The 13,938-nt window shown below is 40.0% G+C and overlaps 1 protein-coding gene across 5 annotated transcripts in view; it reads left to right on the top strand.

Annotated features, from left to right (window-relative positions):
* Positions 1 to 13,938, top strand: part of LOC118405913 (dipeptidyl aminopeptidase-like protein 6) — a 239,590-nt gene that overhangs the window by 94,495 nt on the left and 131,157 nt on the right. The window contains exon 1 of one of the 5 annotated variants that reach the window (XM_035805759.1): positions 217 to 849. The exons of the other annotated variants lie outside the window; for them this stretch is intronic. Coding sequence (XP_035661652.1) covers positions 781 to 849 — 69 coding nt within the window. The 5' untranslated portion in view covers positions 217 to 780. Of the gene's footprint in view, positions 1 to 216; positions 850 to 13,938 lie in introns of those variants that run through there. 5 annotated transcript variants of the gene reach the window in all.

Below are 13,938 nucleotides of genomic sequence, written 5' to 3'. Positions count from 1 at the left end.
AATTTCTTCCTCCGTCATTGATCATTGTTAAGTTAATAAGAGATAAGCCAAAGCAACTGGTTAATGAGATGCCTGTCACGATATTTGATATTAGTCAATTGCTCCACTTTTATACCACTTTTATTACATTTTCATCGAGGAGCAATCAAGTAGAATCTTTTCACTGCCCGACCAATATTCGGCCTTGGGTTCGCCCAAACCGGGAACGGACTACTTGGGCAGTTATTGTTGTCGTCCCCTGTGACGGTAAATCCGCTCTCCTGGAAATCGGAAGTGGGGGCATGCCGAGGTGGGCAACCTTAAGGGGAAGCTTTACCACCTTAAGAGAGGAATGTACCTGTAGAGAGTAAGGAAATTTGGTGAAATTCCTGACAACTCCAAGCCGCTGCCTTGGGAAGAGGTTGTGCTGTGACTCGCTGGAGGGATTTTACGACGTCTGAGGTTTTGCGGGGGTTTCCGGGAAGGCTGTTGCGGTTCTAGGTGACCGCACACCGTCACCTCTGCCAACCTGGATAATAGCGGTGGAACCAATGGATCCGGGACCCGTTATAGGAGGACATCGCTTGGCCACTATCAGCGTTAAGTGAAGGGGCCTGTTCGCCTTTTACCGTAATTTGTTGGCGGGACTGAATCCGGGCTGTGCAAGTGGTTCCAGGAAGAAGGTGCTGGTGTGTGGTGGTGGTGCTGCTGGTGTGTGCAGTGGTGCTGCTGGTGTGCGCGGTGTTGGTGCTGGTACCGGATCCTCCTCTGCTCCCATCCTGAAACACCTGTGTCCGCGCCATGCAGGGGACTCGTATTTCAGATGGACCGGGAGGAGGCGAGGGAGACCTCAGCCCGGAGGAGATGGAGGTAACACCGTTCCAAATCTTCCCCCCATTGTCGCCCCTAACGCAAGAAACGATTCATACACCTTACTTCTACCACGCTCCTCCTCCATAGGTACGACCAGTGGGTCCCTCCTTCTTCCATTGTTCCACGCGCGCCGTTGTCTGTTGAGGATATGCTTTACTTCAGCAAATTTCTACCAAATTTCGTTACGAAACGGCTGGAACAAATCGTTGAAAAATTTACTGCATTGATACGCTTGGTCCCAACAACGACCGAATGCAAGAAAATACAATCGCCATAAATTACACAACGGTTCTGTGTCAGCGTGTTTCCCCAGGCTTTTGTCTAAGGTAAATTTCAAATATAACGTTTTATTATATCAAATATTTGACGATATTATAATATCTAATTCGTATGGTTTGATGACTCCGTACCACCTTCGTGTCTAAATTTAGATATCTGATTTTCATGCACAATTCTGGGTCCATTTTTGGCCCCAGCCCACAAGAGTAGCGCTTCCATTTCTGTATCAGGTATCGACCCGCAGATGTGCAAATGTAACATGCGCACTGGAGCGTCACAGGGGCAGGTCTGCACATTTATAACTGATACAACAGGATGGCGTTGTATTAACCTGGATAGCGATGTTATGATTTTCTTGCAGAGTCCATTCCAAGAGGGGTTTTAAATAACGTCTATTATCTTTGAATAAGAGAATTAGAAGTCACAGTAGATGCAAATTAATTGAATGTGAAAATGTATTACAATTAGGTACAAATTTTGAAAATTACAAGAGCCTCAGTTAAATAGTATTCAAACATATATTCTTCGCTTTTGAAAATATTCACAAATATTTTCTTACTAATAGATTTATACTATTGCCCCCATAAAAGTATGTGCTAATCCAGACTTACTGCCTGCCCCTATATATTTTGATATTTCACTTCTGTACACGGGTGTCTTTTTGTGGTAAAACGCCCAACCTTACTTCCCTAGACTTTGCACGGTTGTGTCGATTGCTTTCTTCCCAGCCAACTGACGGTTTATTAACAAACTTAGAAATATACTGTACCTAGATATTATAACACGGACACCTAAGTATGAATTATTATCGTTTTGCTTTATTGCATTGTACAATGTATACTGTATAATGTCAATGTGATGTAAAAATAATAATTCCAATGTGATGCAGAAAGTCCTCATGCATTTCAATTTTATATTGCTAAAATGTAATAATAGAAGGATTACTTCGACCAAAATCTAAGAAAAGAAATTAAAAAAAAAAAAACTTTCTACCGACCGACCTTAATTTATTCAGTATTTCCTATACCTGCCTAAAGGTGCGCTCCCACCGCACTTGTGCCAAGCTTGCGTCACTGCGGGGTTCGAAAGATACTCAACGAATTTCAGAGATAAAGAACGAATTTTCTGTCTTTTTGTGTATTTTGTCGTCTTCACTCTTATAGGTCATACTTTTACGTATTACGCAATATGTATATTATAAAAAATTGAAGAAAATAACAAAACAGTGACGCAGTGAACTAACCCCGCCGTGGCACAAAATTGCCAAAGGGAATCCATACGAACCAGGCATGTTTACTGACTGACTTATAGTGTTGTTGCGGACATGCTCTACCCACGCAAAATATGATCAACTACTTTGCGCTGAATCCCACGCAATATTGATCGCTATAAATATGCATATCAACTGTGTATACTACGCTCAATACATCATCAAAGAAACCCACCATTACCATTATAGAATTATGGTATTGTCTCATTAATTAAACAAGGTCTATATTTCGATAATTTCTATCTTCTATTATTCTTCAGAAAGCAATTATTCTCCTTCTAACACCACAAAACCCACACATAATGGAAAAGGCGGGATCTTTCGTCTTCCATTGTCTTCGAAAAAGGAGTCGAATTCAATAACCCAGGATTTGGAAAAAAATAGCTTTTACTAGTTTTAGACAAGAGTAGACACTTGTCATATTGTTTTTACACTGTAGGAATCTCTCATATTACCTGCAATTAGCCCACGGGCAAGAATTTGCGATAAACTTTTAAATTATCTATTATTGCTCTCTTTTTAGGTACATATGTCACTTCTATGAATAGTATTATCATGGAACGTAGCGTGTTTCGAAATTTTCCCCATTATTTCGTTTAGAGCGTATCAAGCTGACGCATTTCGTGAGATACATATGTCACTTGTATAAATAGTCCTATCATGTAACGCAGCGTGGTTAGTAAGTTCCCCCATTATTTCGTTTAGAACGTATCAAGCCGATGCATTTCTTGAAAACCCCAATACTGTAAATGCAGATTTATTGAGAAACTTTCGCGTTGGTTTAATGTTAGCGGTTTTCTTCGTAGCCGCTTCACCGCGAATTCAAAACCACCGCGAACATTTTTCCATGACAGCAAGAGACTAGTGTGCATGGTGCTACCGCGAAATAAAAGCCACCACGAAAGGTCCATTTTCTTTCTACCGCGAAATTAAATCTCCGCGAAATTAAATGCATTTGCAGTACTTTGAACAGACAGCGTAGAAGAGTTTAAGATTCCATCCACACACATAACGTTACACACCCGCCGAAATAGAATAACGAGTTCTCCTCTTCATTGATTTTCATCCCTCTCAAGTGGGCAGGTGATAAAACCCAGCGTTGTGGCGTTTGTCTCAATGGTGAAACACTTTTTGCATAATTACTCTTTCCGAGATGCTGGCGTTTCCCCAAGTGTTCAGTCGATGACGTAAAGTCAATCGACTGTCTAATTTGCAGTGCTACTATGTATAAAGCAGGCGTATGGTTTGGGATGTTCGCAGAAATCTCTGGTGGTATATTAAGTCTATTTGCACCGCCAGAGGATGCAGAGAGGCTTTTCTTTGAAGTGCTTATGTCACCAATGGCAATAAAATACAACAGTTCCTGAATTGAACGTACGCCACATTTCCAAACCGAGGCCCGGCCGAGCAGTTTTCGGGATCGAAAAGTATTATATAAAAGACACCAAACTACAAACTGTGTATTAGTGTATATAGAATTTGTGTGTATTCTTACTGTATACAATTCTATTTTTCGACATCCTGGTAATAAGATACACCCAAAAGTAGTTACTTAAACAACTGGATATGGTTTTGGAAACAACAGGAGCTATTTAACTCATTTGCATCAACGCAATATTACCTTGTCTTACCTTTGTAGCTTTTGATAAATTGTCCTCTACCCATTTTTACATATTGATCACTACTTAGGATAAACCTGTGCTTCAACCAGATCTCTTTTATATATCAAGCCACAGGTAGAATATATATAAAACCCTCTCCAACAAGATGTCTTCAGTATCACTGACGAAAACTACTGAACCATATCCAGATGCTCGAGTAACTACTTTTTGGTACAATGCATTTAAATAAAATCATCCGTTTTTCTTTACTTATAGAATTCGTTGAGCACTCCGTCATTCAAATCGTTCAGTTGTATCGATGTCGCAGCGCAGTCGCAGTGACATCGCTGCCCTAGTGTAATTTTAACGTTATCGAGTTTCATGCTGAAATTGAATGAAGCCTAAACCAATTCAAAAGTAGATAACGGTCAACCGATTATACGATTTGAGAGACGACCTCTGAATGGGAAAATGATATGATAAGATTATCATTGAAAAAGTATAACTCGTGGATGAGAAAGAGGCAGTAATTCAATTGTCTTCTCCATATCTCATGTCGTGTCTTGTTGCCAGTTTGCTGTCGGCTCCACTGAAGTGAGGTACCTATTTTGAAACATAACTATGAATTATTTCATCGTGATGCCTTTCTATGTCTCGAAATAATGATATAAGAGAATTCTTGTACACAACCAGGTTGAACTTACTTGCTAACGTTTCAATGTCTATCAGACACCTTCCTCAGAGCTTGACTGGAGTTTTGCTTCATGCCGCTATATGTAGCAGATGTAGGTGGCGCTTTTGCAGCGAGAACACAATCCCAAACGTGGCCAAGTTTGTATCCCCCCTCGTCCCGGTTCATCACTGGGGTTGATTTTCCCCTACATCGGCTACATATAGGGGTGAGAAGCAGAACTCCAGTCAGAAGCTCTGAGGAAGGTGTTTAACATACACCGAAACGTAAGCAAGTAAGTTCAAACTGGTTGTGTACAAGAACTTTCCTATATCCTATTTGCTGTGAACCTGATGAAATTATTTTCGGAAGTCTCGAAATTATGTTTCTTCACGAGTCGCAGTACAAGGTTCCGACTCGGTTGTCATGTTTACCATGACGCCAGGAATTCGATGTTAAAAAACCATCAGATGAGTATTTTGCACAGTCGTCTATGTATATTGAATAGTGGTGTCATGTCAGAATGTAACCAGGAATTGTTACGTTTAAGTTTCGGAGACATAAGCATATCCAATACTTCATAATCTCAGAACAAAAACTTAACATTGCATGACTTCGCGATGATTATGAACTATTTGCTTCTCAAAAGAACATTATTGTGACCGCAGTACCAGTTCCGAACCTAGCCTATACAAGTGACCACCTCTACACATGGACTACTTTGATAAATGAAAACGTTTTAGTGGTTCCTCAGATAAATTTTCTCATCGACACAAGAATTAGGAATCCTTTCCATAATGGCCACCCGTCCGACTAGACCATATCCTATTATTGGATTTCCTTGAATTCACCATTTAATTCTTTCTTACGGCAAAGACTTTGATAGTTTCACAAAGGAAGCATATTTTAACTACTTCACACCTTGTGCGTACTAATGATTGTGTACTTTCACAAAAGCATATGCTTCCTACATAAATAATGGAGCCGTAAGTTTGGCCAATTTCCTTAAAATGGATGAATAAAAACATCTATTGTACATTTGTGCACTGCCGAGTGAGTTCAGATCACAACAGAGATAAAACATACGTGTAGACGTATCATGGATCTAGATACTAGTATTGCACTCCTATACGTTTGTGAACGCATTAACTATTCATGTATACATGTGTAAATACGTTTGGGACAACATCTGTAAACAGCGCCCCCTATGCTGCAGTTCAATTTAAACCAGTCAGAATAGCCCTGAAGAAGGTGACAGACGGTCACTGAAACATCGGTGGAGTAAAACACTTGATTGTGTACAAAAACCCAACAAACTGTTGAAACTGTTAACAGATTTCGGAGATCTAGTCCGGCTTCTTCTTGCTTCTTGATTTTGGTGAAAATGTAGGATCGTATGTACAGGGTTGGTTCGTCAGAACGCATTAGAAATAGAAAACTTTTAGTACATCTCATATTTCTTAAGTGAGGAAACCTAGTTTTTTTACGGCTATATAGGATATTTCCATTATCAACATAGATGAAACAGATGCACACCACCTTCTACCGTGTCCGAGGTAAAGGTAGTATCTCACTGGACCTGCGTCAAGCTTGTGTCACTGCGGGGTTCGTTCACTGCGTCACTGTTCTGTTATTTTCTCCGATTTTTTTTATAATTTAGATATTGTGTAATACGTAAAACTATGACTTAGATTATGACAAAATACACAAAAAGGAAGAAAATTCATCCTTTATCTCTGAAATTCGTTGAGCATCTTTCGAACCCCGCAGAGACGCAAGAGTGACGCAAGTGCAGTGAGATACCCCCATAATAAATTAAAAGGTTGTTTGGAGAAGCGCAGTTCTACGTATACCTTCCTGATTCACGTCGCGGTTTGATTGCCACAAATGAGCCGTAATGTCCTCTCCCCGCCCTCGCTGACAAGATTAACGGTTCTCGTTACAGCTGGGAGGACTGAGCATTCATTATGTCTTCCAGGGGATGATTTCCTGACCCTTCTAGAGGGAGAAATCTCTTTGAATTTCCATCTACGACTAATGCAGTGGCAAATAATTAGACACAGTTAAGGTCTCATTGATTTATTACTCCGAGTGGGCAAAAGAGGTCCGAGCCAAAAAAAAAAACGGCTGCATGGACGCGTTTTTTTAGCGGAAAGGGGAAAAAGGGGAAATTCCCTTTAGCCGGCGGAACTGATCTCAAAAGTTAGATTGGTTAAAGCTTGTTTGTAACTGAAGAAATTAGCAGGTAAAGTTTTGCAGCCGCGCGCTAGGTCGGAGGTACACAGTCCTGGGTTCTGAGTGGTGCGGCTGTACATTGTACTAGCAGCGAAAAAGTGCCTTTTGCGGGGATTGACTAATCGTAGTTTGTAATTGCTATAAAGAAGGAGCCAGTGTCTATTTGACGTTGGCAATTTTTCCCCACAATATAGGCTAAATGTGCTCAGCATAGAATGAAAAATCTGCTGATATTTCACGTAGCTTCATTATGAATGCTCCCATGTAAACCACGAATTATAACATAGAAGTCTCTGGGAAGAAAAAAATCATCAATGAAATTCGCGGATTTTTTTCAGACCTAAAGATATAATCTTAAACTTACTAAGTTGTGTCTCAGGGCGTTTCTATGCAGTTGACCATGACGTCAGTGCTGTCAGCCATATTGGCTGGTTAAACATGGACGTTAGACCTATAGCTGTGCACAGTAATGTGATGTCATGCAAAAATGACCATAAGAATGTTCAAAGCTATATTTTCAATTATCTATGAAACTATGGCAGATACAACGTGTGCAAAATAGCAACGGTATTGATAGTAAAAATGAGAGATATCACATATTTGGTTATTGTTAAGCAGCAATGCGGTTCCAAACGTAAAGTACTGTCACATATTTGTCCATTACTCGCAAGCAGCAATGCGGTTCCAAACGTAAAGTAATGGCGCATACGTATATATAGATATTGCTAACATAACCATAGCTACATATCCTATAAGACTATAAAATCCCATTCTCACCCCATACTATATACTCCTCTATTAGGTAGGTTACCGTTATGGAACTGTAGTTATGTACTTTTAGATGCCATACGTTGAGCCTTTTATGTCATACGTGAAAAGGCCACATAGAATGATAGATATTGAACATTTGGCTTAGATTGTCAATCTTTTCCTTTATGTTTCCGCTTGTCGCGCTCCTCACATAAAGATCACAATGGGATATTGTCCTTTATAGTACCACTAAAATAGCTGACAAACGATAGTTTATCCAAGACGTGCCTAGAACTACATCAAAGTAGCCATAAGTGCAGGATTTTCATCCCCATGACTCCCGTGGGGACTGTGTGAGCGTATAGGCTGATAAGAAGAGTCGCTTACGGTCTCCGTACCCACAACCCATTCTATCCGGGTCAGTGAGTTTGAAAACAAGCGAGTGCGTGGATTCAAACTAGGGCTGGGTACCAGTACAGTGTACCGGTACAAAACCGGTTTTTCTTTATTGGGCCGGTCCGGAGAAAGCGGACCTGAAAAAAATCGGACCTCTTGGAAAATGAATAGATTATATGATCAGGCATTTACACGTTTGGAGGCTTACCGGTCGAAGAAAATAACAAGAACGAAGTAAAGTGGAGTCATTTCTACCAAGTTTTATAGTCAATAGTACAGAGGTAGTTAGCCTTGTAGGATTTCAAAACGCCGTTGAGGGTCAAATCGGGACAAAAAGAGTTTTTTTTTGTAGCAAAATGGACCATTGTCTTGAATATCGTCTATTCACAAGTTTTCACATACTGAATCAGGTTCAGGTTCAGGTCTAGACCTGGACCTGATCCTCTGGACCTGGACCGGACCTGTACCTGAATTTTCCTCACCGGTACCCATCCCTACTACAAACAGCCAGCACTTTCTAGCGATGGGCCTTAATAGCCACCGCCAATCTGCTGTAATTTAGATACCTGGCACATGACGAAACAAGAAACCTTGTAAAGCAATTTCGTCAGCTTTAAGCCATGCTGATTTGATTATATGGATGACATTCGCACGTCTATCAATTTCTGTCCGCTTAAAGAAAAAGAGAATATTGTCGACAATACTGTAAAGGTGGACTCTCATTGCACCAGGGGCACCGGTGCGGCACTGCGGGGTTCGTTCACTGCGGCACTGTTTTGTTATTTTCACGATTTTCAAAAATCTAGATACTGCTTAATACATAAAAGTATGACTTTGAAGACAACAAAATATACAAAACGGAAGAAAATTCTCTTCAGTAATCTACGAACACCACAGTGCCGCACCAAGTGCAGTGATAGTCTACCTTAAATCGTACAAAGCTGCTGTAAATTGAGCAAATATATACCGTAAATTGAAACAAATACCATAACACTTCTACGAATGTCATAGAATGCCAAGTTCAGTCCCAAAGTCCAAGAAGATGATTTGAAGGCATAAAAGTGAAGAATGTGTTGTTAGTTATACTCTACTTTGTGCGTTCAGTCATTTGTTAAACCTTCCCGACCAGTTAGATTTCACAATGAAGATAACATTTGTTCTGCCAACACTTGTTTTGCTGTCTCCCTAAAAGTTTATGGGCGTGACGTGAAGACCATGGAGTCCTAGCTCTGTACAAAATATATTGCCTGACATATAGTATAACGAAGAAGGCCCGTCTCAACTCTTTGCACCCTTTCCGGCTTCGTTGTACATGTACATTGTATGTTCATAAGTTTATAAGTGAAGCGATGCAACTAATGCGTTTGTTAATGGCCAACGACGAACTAAATCCATAGATATCAACATTTTCTCTTGTGGCTTTATCATAGCAGACAGACAAAATCTCCCGGAATCTCTTGGTATCCACTCAGTGGTAAGCCAGAAGGCATCTACTCAAGGCGCATTAATGAGAGACTAGATGTTTGGGTTATGATGTATGTCCATATTGAATTATCTTGAGTTATCAGAGTTCTTTTAGTCACAAATGGAAGCAAGAACCTACTTTTGTGCTCTCAGGTACGCCTAATTCTAATCTTTAGTTAAAGCTTCGACGTAGTACATCTTATTCACGTTATGTACAAGATGAATTTCATGTTTCTTCATTTACTTTCAGTTACTCAGTCCGAATTGAAATCGGTATTTTGTTCATTTTTAATTTTATATACTAAGTTATATTATCATATTATGTATGATTTTGATACATTATCAATTTCATATCATGTGTTATCATTATTATATCATTTGGAAAAATTTTTGTCATTATTTGTATACTTAATATCATTATTATTTCTGATTTGTTACATATATTTTTTTTTTTGTTAAATCAGATCGGGAGAACTAGTTCAAGGATTCATGGCCTTTTTCCCCCAAACATGTGTTCTTTCTTGTCCTATTATTGTAAATGAATTTAAAATGTGTTTATACTAAAAAGAATCAAATTTCTTCAAACTTACAAAGTAGTCCGTGTGGATATGAATGAAACATTTTCCCTGGTCGGCGGCGACAGAAATGTCAATGAAGAGCGTCCGCGCGCGGGTAGAAGACGCATAAACCGGCCTCCATTGACCTATTTAGACATTTGGTGGGTCCTAAAAAATCAATATATTTCTATATCTTTGTGGGTATCAGATGGAATGGCGTGGGCATTTCTTATCATGCAATTTTTCAGGGAGGCAAAGTGAAAAGAGAAGTGAGCAAGCCATGTATAAAAGCATGCCGTTGGCGTGGAAAGCAAAGATCCCTTAGAGCTGACGCGGCAATGCCAGGACATAGTGACATAATAACTGATAGAGAGATCAACTCAGCAAAGCGTTATATGAGAGTATCTAAAGCATACCAAAGCAAATCAATGTACTTGAACGGACAACCCCCTATTCCTGATGCCAACCCTCTGTCATTTTCTCTTCATCTTCTTCTTCGATGCTAGTCTCCACAGTTTCCTCTACTTGTTTCTTACCTTTTGCTGCTCCTTAAGAGTAGCCCATCTCTTCTAAGTCTTACAAGATGATGATGAATGATTTATCTAAGACATAAGTTACTCACTAGATATTAGCTGATTCGCATACTTGACATCATATTTGTTACCAAAACTAGATCTAAGATATTACATGTCATTATCATTATAAATCGATAAAACTCAGTAATAGGGCTTAAGGTTTTTTTTACTAGATATTGGTAAGACCAAACCACGAGTAGCGTGGTAGTGTATAGCGTCAAAGAAATCTTCATGGACAAAGGGGTTTGAAATGTTTGATTAAGTATGTAAGAGACGCACTATGAAAGGTATGAGAGAGTTTAGTCGGTCTGTGCTGCATCCGATTGGTGGATACTAGCATTTGTTTCTGGTGATTCTATAGCTATAGTCCGATCTCTTTGGTGGCTATAATTTACGGTATGTTAGGTTGTAAGTGAGTCCTGAAGTTAAGGACACAGTTTCTGTCTGCGCTCTGAGAGCAATGGGGGTTTAATTCCTGACTTATTCATAGCTGGTGAAGCGTCTTCTTAGTATTGTCCGCTTGGAGTTTGTCAGCATGTGCACAGGTGAGGCCCGGATGCCCAACTGGCGCGCAATACTCCAATACTGGTCGTACAAATGATGTGTGACGAGGTTCTAAATAAGACGATTAATACTTGCTGTCAGTGACCGACTAGTCTCGCCAATGTACGTATTGTTGCAGTTGGGTTCTTCACATTTGAGTCTGTAGATTGCACTGGCCTTGATACCTTTCCGAGGTTGGTCCTTTGAGCGTTCCAGTTTGTGCCGTAGTGTTGTGTGAGGTTTGATGCACGCGCAGTAGGGGTGGGTACCGGTGCAGAAAATTGTGGTCCAGGTCCGGTTCAAGTCCAGAGGATCAGGTCAAGGTCCGGACCTGATTTATTATGTGAAAACTTGTGACTGGACGATACTCAAAACAATGGCCCATTTCACTACAGAAATCTGTTTTGTGTATATTCGACTCCCGCTGCCGTTTTACAATCTTACAATGATAACTGCCTATGTTGGCTGTAAAACTTGGTAAAAATAACTATCGACTCTACTCTACTTCGCTCTTGTTATTTTCTTCGACCGGTAAGCCCCGGAACGTGTGAACTCCTGATCATATAATCTGTTCAGTTTCCAATCGCTCCAACATCCGGCCCACCGAGTTTTTTCAGGTCCGGTTTTTCTGGACCGATCCAGTAAGAAAAAACGCTTTTGTACCGGTACACTGTACTGGTACCCACCCCTAAAGCGCAGTTTCCCGGGAGGTTTGACAAGTTGATGACGGATGACTGTGCTGATGCCTGCAATCTGAATAACTGCCAATTCATCAATCATGCAGTTCAGAAAATGATCCATCCATCACATCCCTTATGGTACGCGTCAGAAGAATTAGGTCTTGTATTGAGGACAACGTGGAAGAGACTGTCCAGCGAAATCGTTATACGGACATACGGAAGTATCTTTCGAATGTCCGTAGAGCAATCACAAAGATAAGAATCTGTAGCCACAAACTAAATATAGAAGCCGGAAGATAGATATACTAAAATTCCCCGTGACCAGAGGTTTTGTCCATTCTGCCCAAATGAGATCGAAGACGAACGTCACTTTGTTATGGATTGTTAACGATATATAATGATAAACGCACAGAGCTGTTCACATTAACTTCGGCTTGCTCTAAAGAATTTGCTACTCTCTGTTCAATAGATAAACTTAACTGCATTCTGGGAGGCGATAACCCTCACTATGTACAAGTAGGCAGATATATGCACGAATGTTTATACCGTAAAAAAAATAGTGTAAATGATACGCTAGACCCAATATGTTGACTTATTCATACATATAGATATCCATATATGTGTGTTTATAGTTGTACTGTAAGTAGTTGCTATAGACCTTACGAAAGTCGCTGTACCTTTGTCGTGTCAATAAAGATTTCTATCATTGCCGCCAATCTTTCAGCTTTCGCGGCGGCAGCTTTTTGGTCTAGTTAAAAATACTGGTTTGGCTTACGATACAAGTCGGTGCCAATTTGCTTCTCTGCTTCAATGGATGTCCCTTGGGAGCCATTCTCAGCTTCAAGACCTACACCGACTCCCATTAACATGAAGCTGTGTGTACTGACCTGGTTTCCCGGTCGGGATCAATTTCAATTAGAAGTCTAATGAAAATGGCGTCAACTGTGGGACCGAGTTGAGAACATGCTGCTTGTGAAATCCGGATCAAAGTTAAGCTGTATTTCATAACACACAAAAATGGGCTTACCCATATTTTTGACTGAACAACTCCAGAATTGAGAAGTCTACTATTTCTGTGAATGATGGATGAACACGTGACTCGGTGAGCAGTGGATCATAAGTTGCAGAAATTCCCCGTCTCTGTCTAGGGATGTCTGCAGAGCACTTTCAAAATTACACGACTTCTTTCATTCCTTTTGCAAAAAGTCTGCTTTGTGTCGACTTTTTTGTTGTTCAGTGAGCAACGGACACAAATATCTGGAGTGCAGTGAGAATTTCTAGAATACACTATGGCTTCCCAGGAGTAGAAACGAATTTTCATTCTGACGGCATTCCGGCTCATTCTTACTCTCGTGTGAAGAGACCTCAAGATTTGCTCCCTGTACCCTGTTTGTGGCCAGTTCCCCATATGGAAAAGCCTTTCCTCTCCCTTCCACCTACACAAATTTACCTATCGTTTCAGTACATCCTTATATAATGAACGAATCAATCATGCAATCTTTGAAGGCAATTAAATCTCGACAACCGGATGAAATTCCGAGATATGCTTCCGGCCGTTCCGAATAACATCCACGACTTTTCTTCAGCTTTAGCTATAATGAGATGAGAGATTTTAATTAATATTTATTAATCTCAAGACAGGTGGGTAGCCCCTTCAACTTATTGGGAGTTGATTTCCAAGGGGGGCCACCATACATGAACAACAAAACAAAACAATATGAATTTAATACACGTACATTTAATTGAAGTAAACCGGTTAAAAATGTAGAAACTATAAAATCATATGGAAGTATCACTTATATTTGAATCATGTTTAGATAGTTTTCATGGCAAGACAATGTCATATGAACCGTAAGTGTCCTTTGTTACAAATGTTGGTGTCCCTTTGTTGCGCCAGTTCATTCTAGTTGCACTGAAGAATAGTGGTGAATGTCACTCAAAGCTTTTGGAGGTAAATTTTCGATTCTGTCCAGTTATAAAGATGTAATTGCTTTTAACAGTTGTTTACTAGAATTTATAACCTTCATAAATAAATAAATCAATCAGAGAATAAGTCATAGTTGGGT

The sequence above is a fragment of the Branchiostoma floridae genome, chromosome 18, assembly GCF_000003815.2.
Source record: "Branchiostoma floridae strain S238N-H82 chromosome 18, Bfl_VNyyK, whole genome shotgun sequence".
Classification (NCBI taxonomy): domain Eukaryota; kingdom Metazoa; phylum Chordata; class Leptocardii; order Amphioxiformes; family Branchiostomatidae; genus Branchiostoma; species Branchiostoma floridae.
The sequence above is the reverse complement of the archived record's forward strand: the minus strand, read 5'-3'. Positions and strand labels throughout refer to the sequence as shown.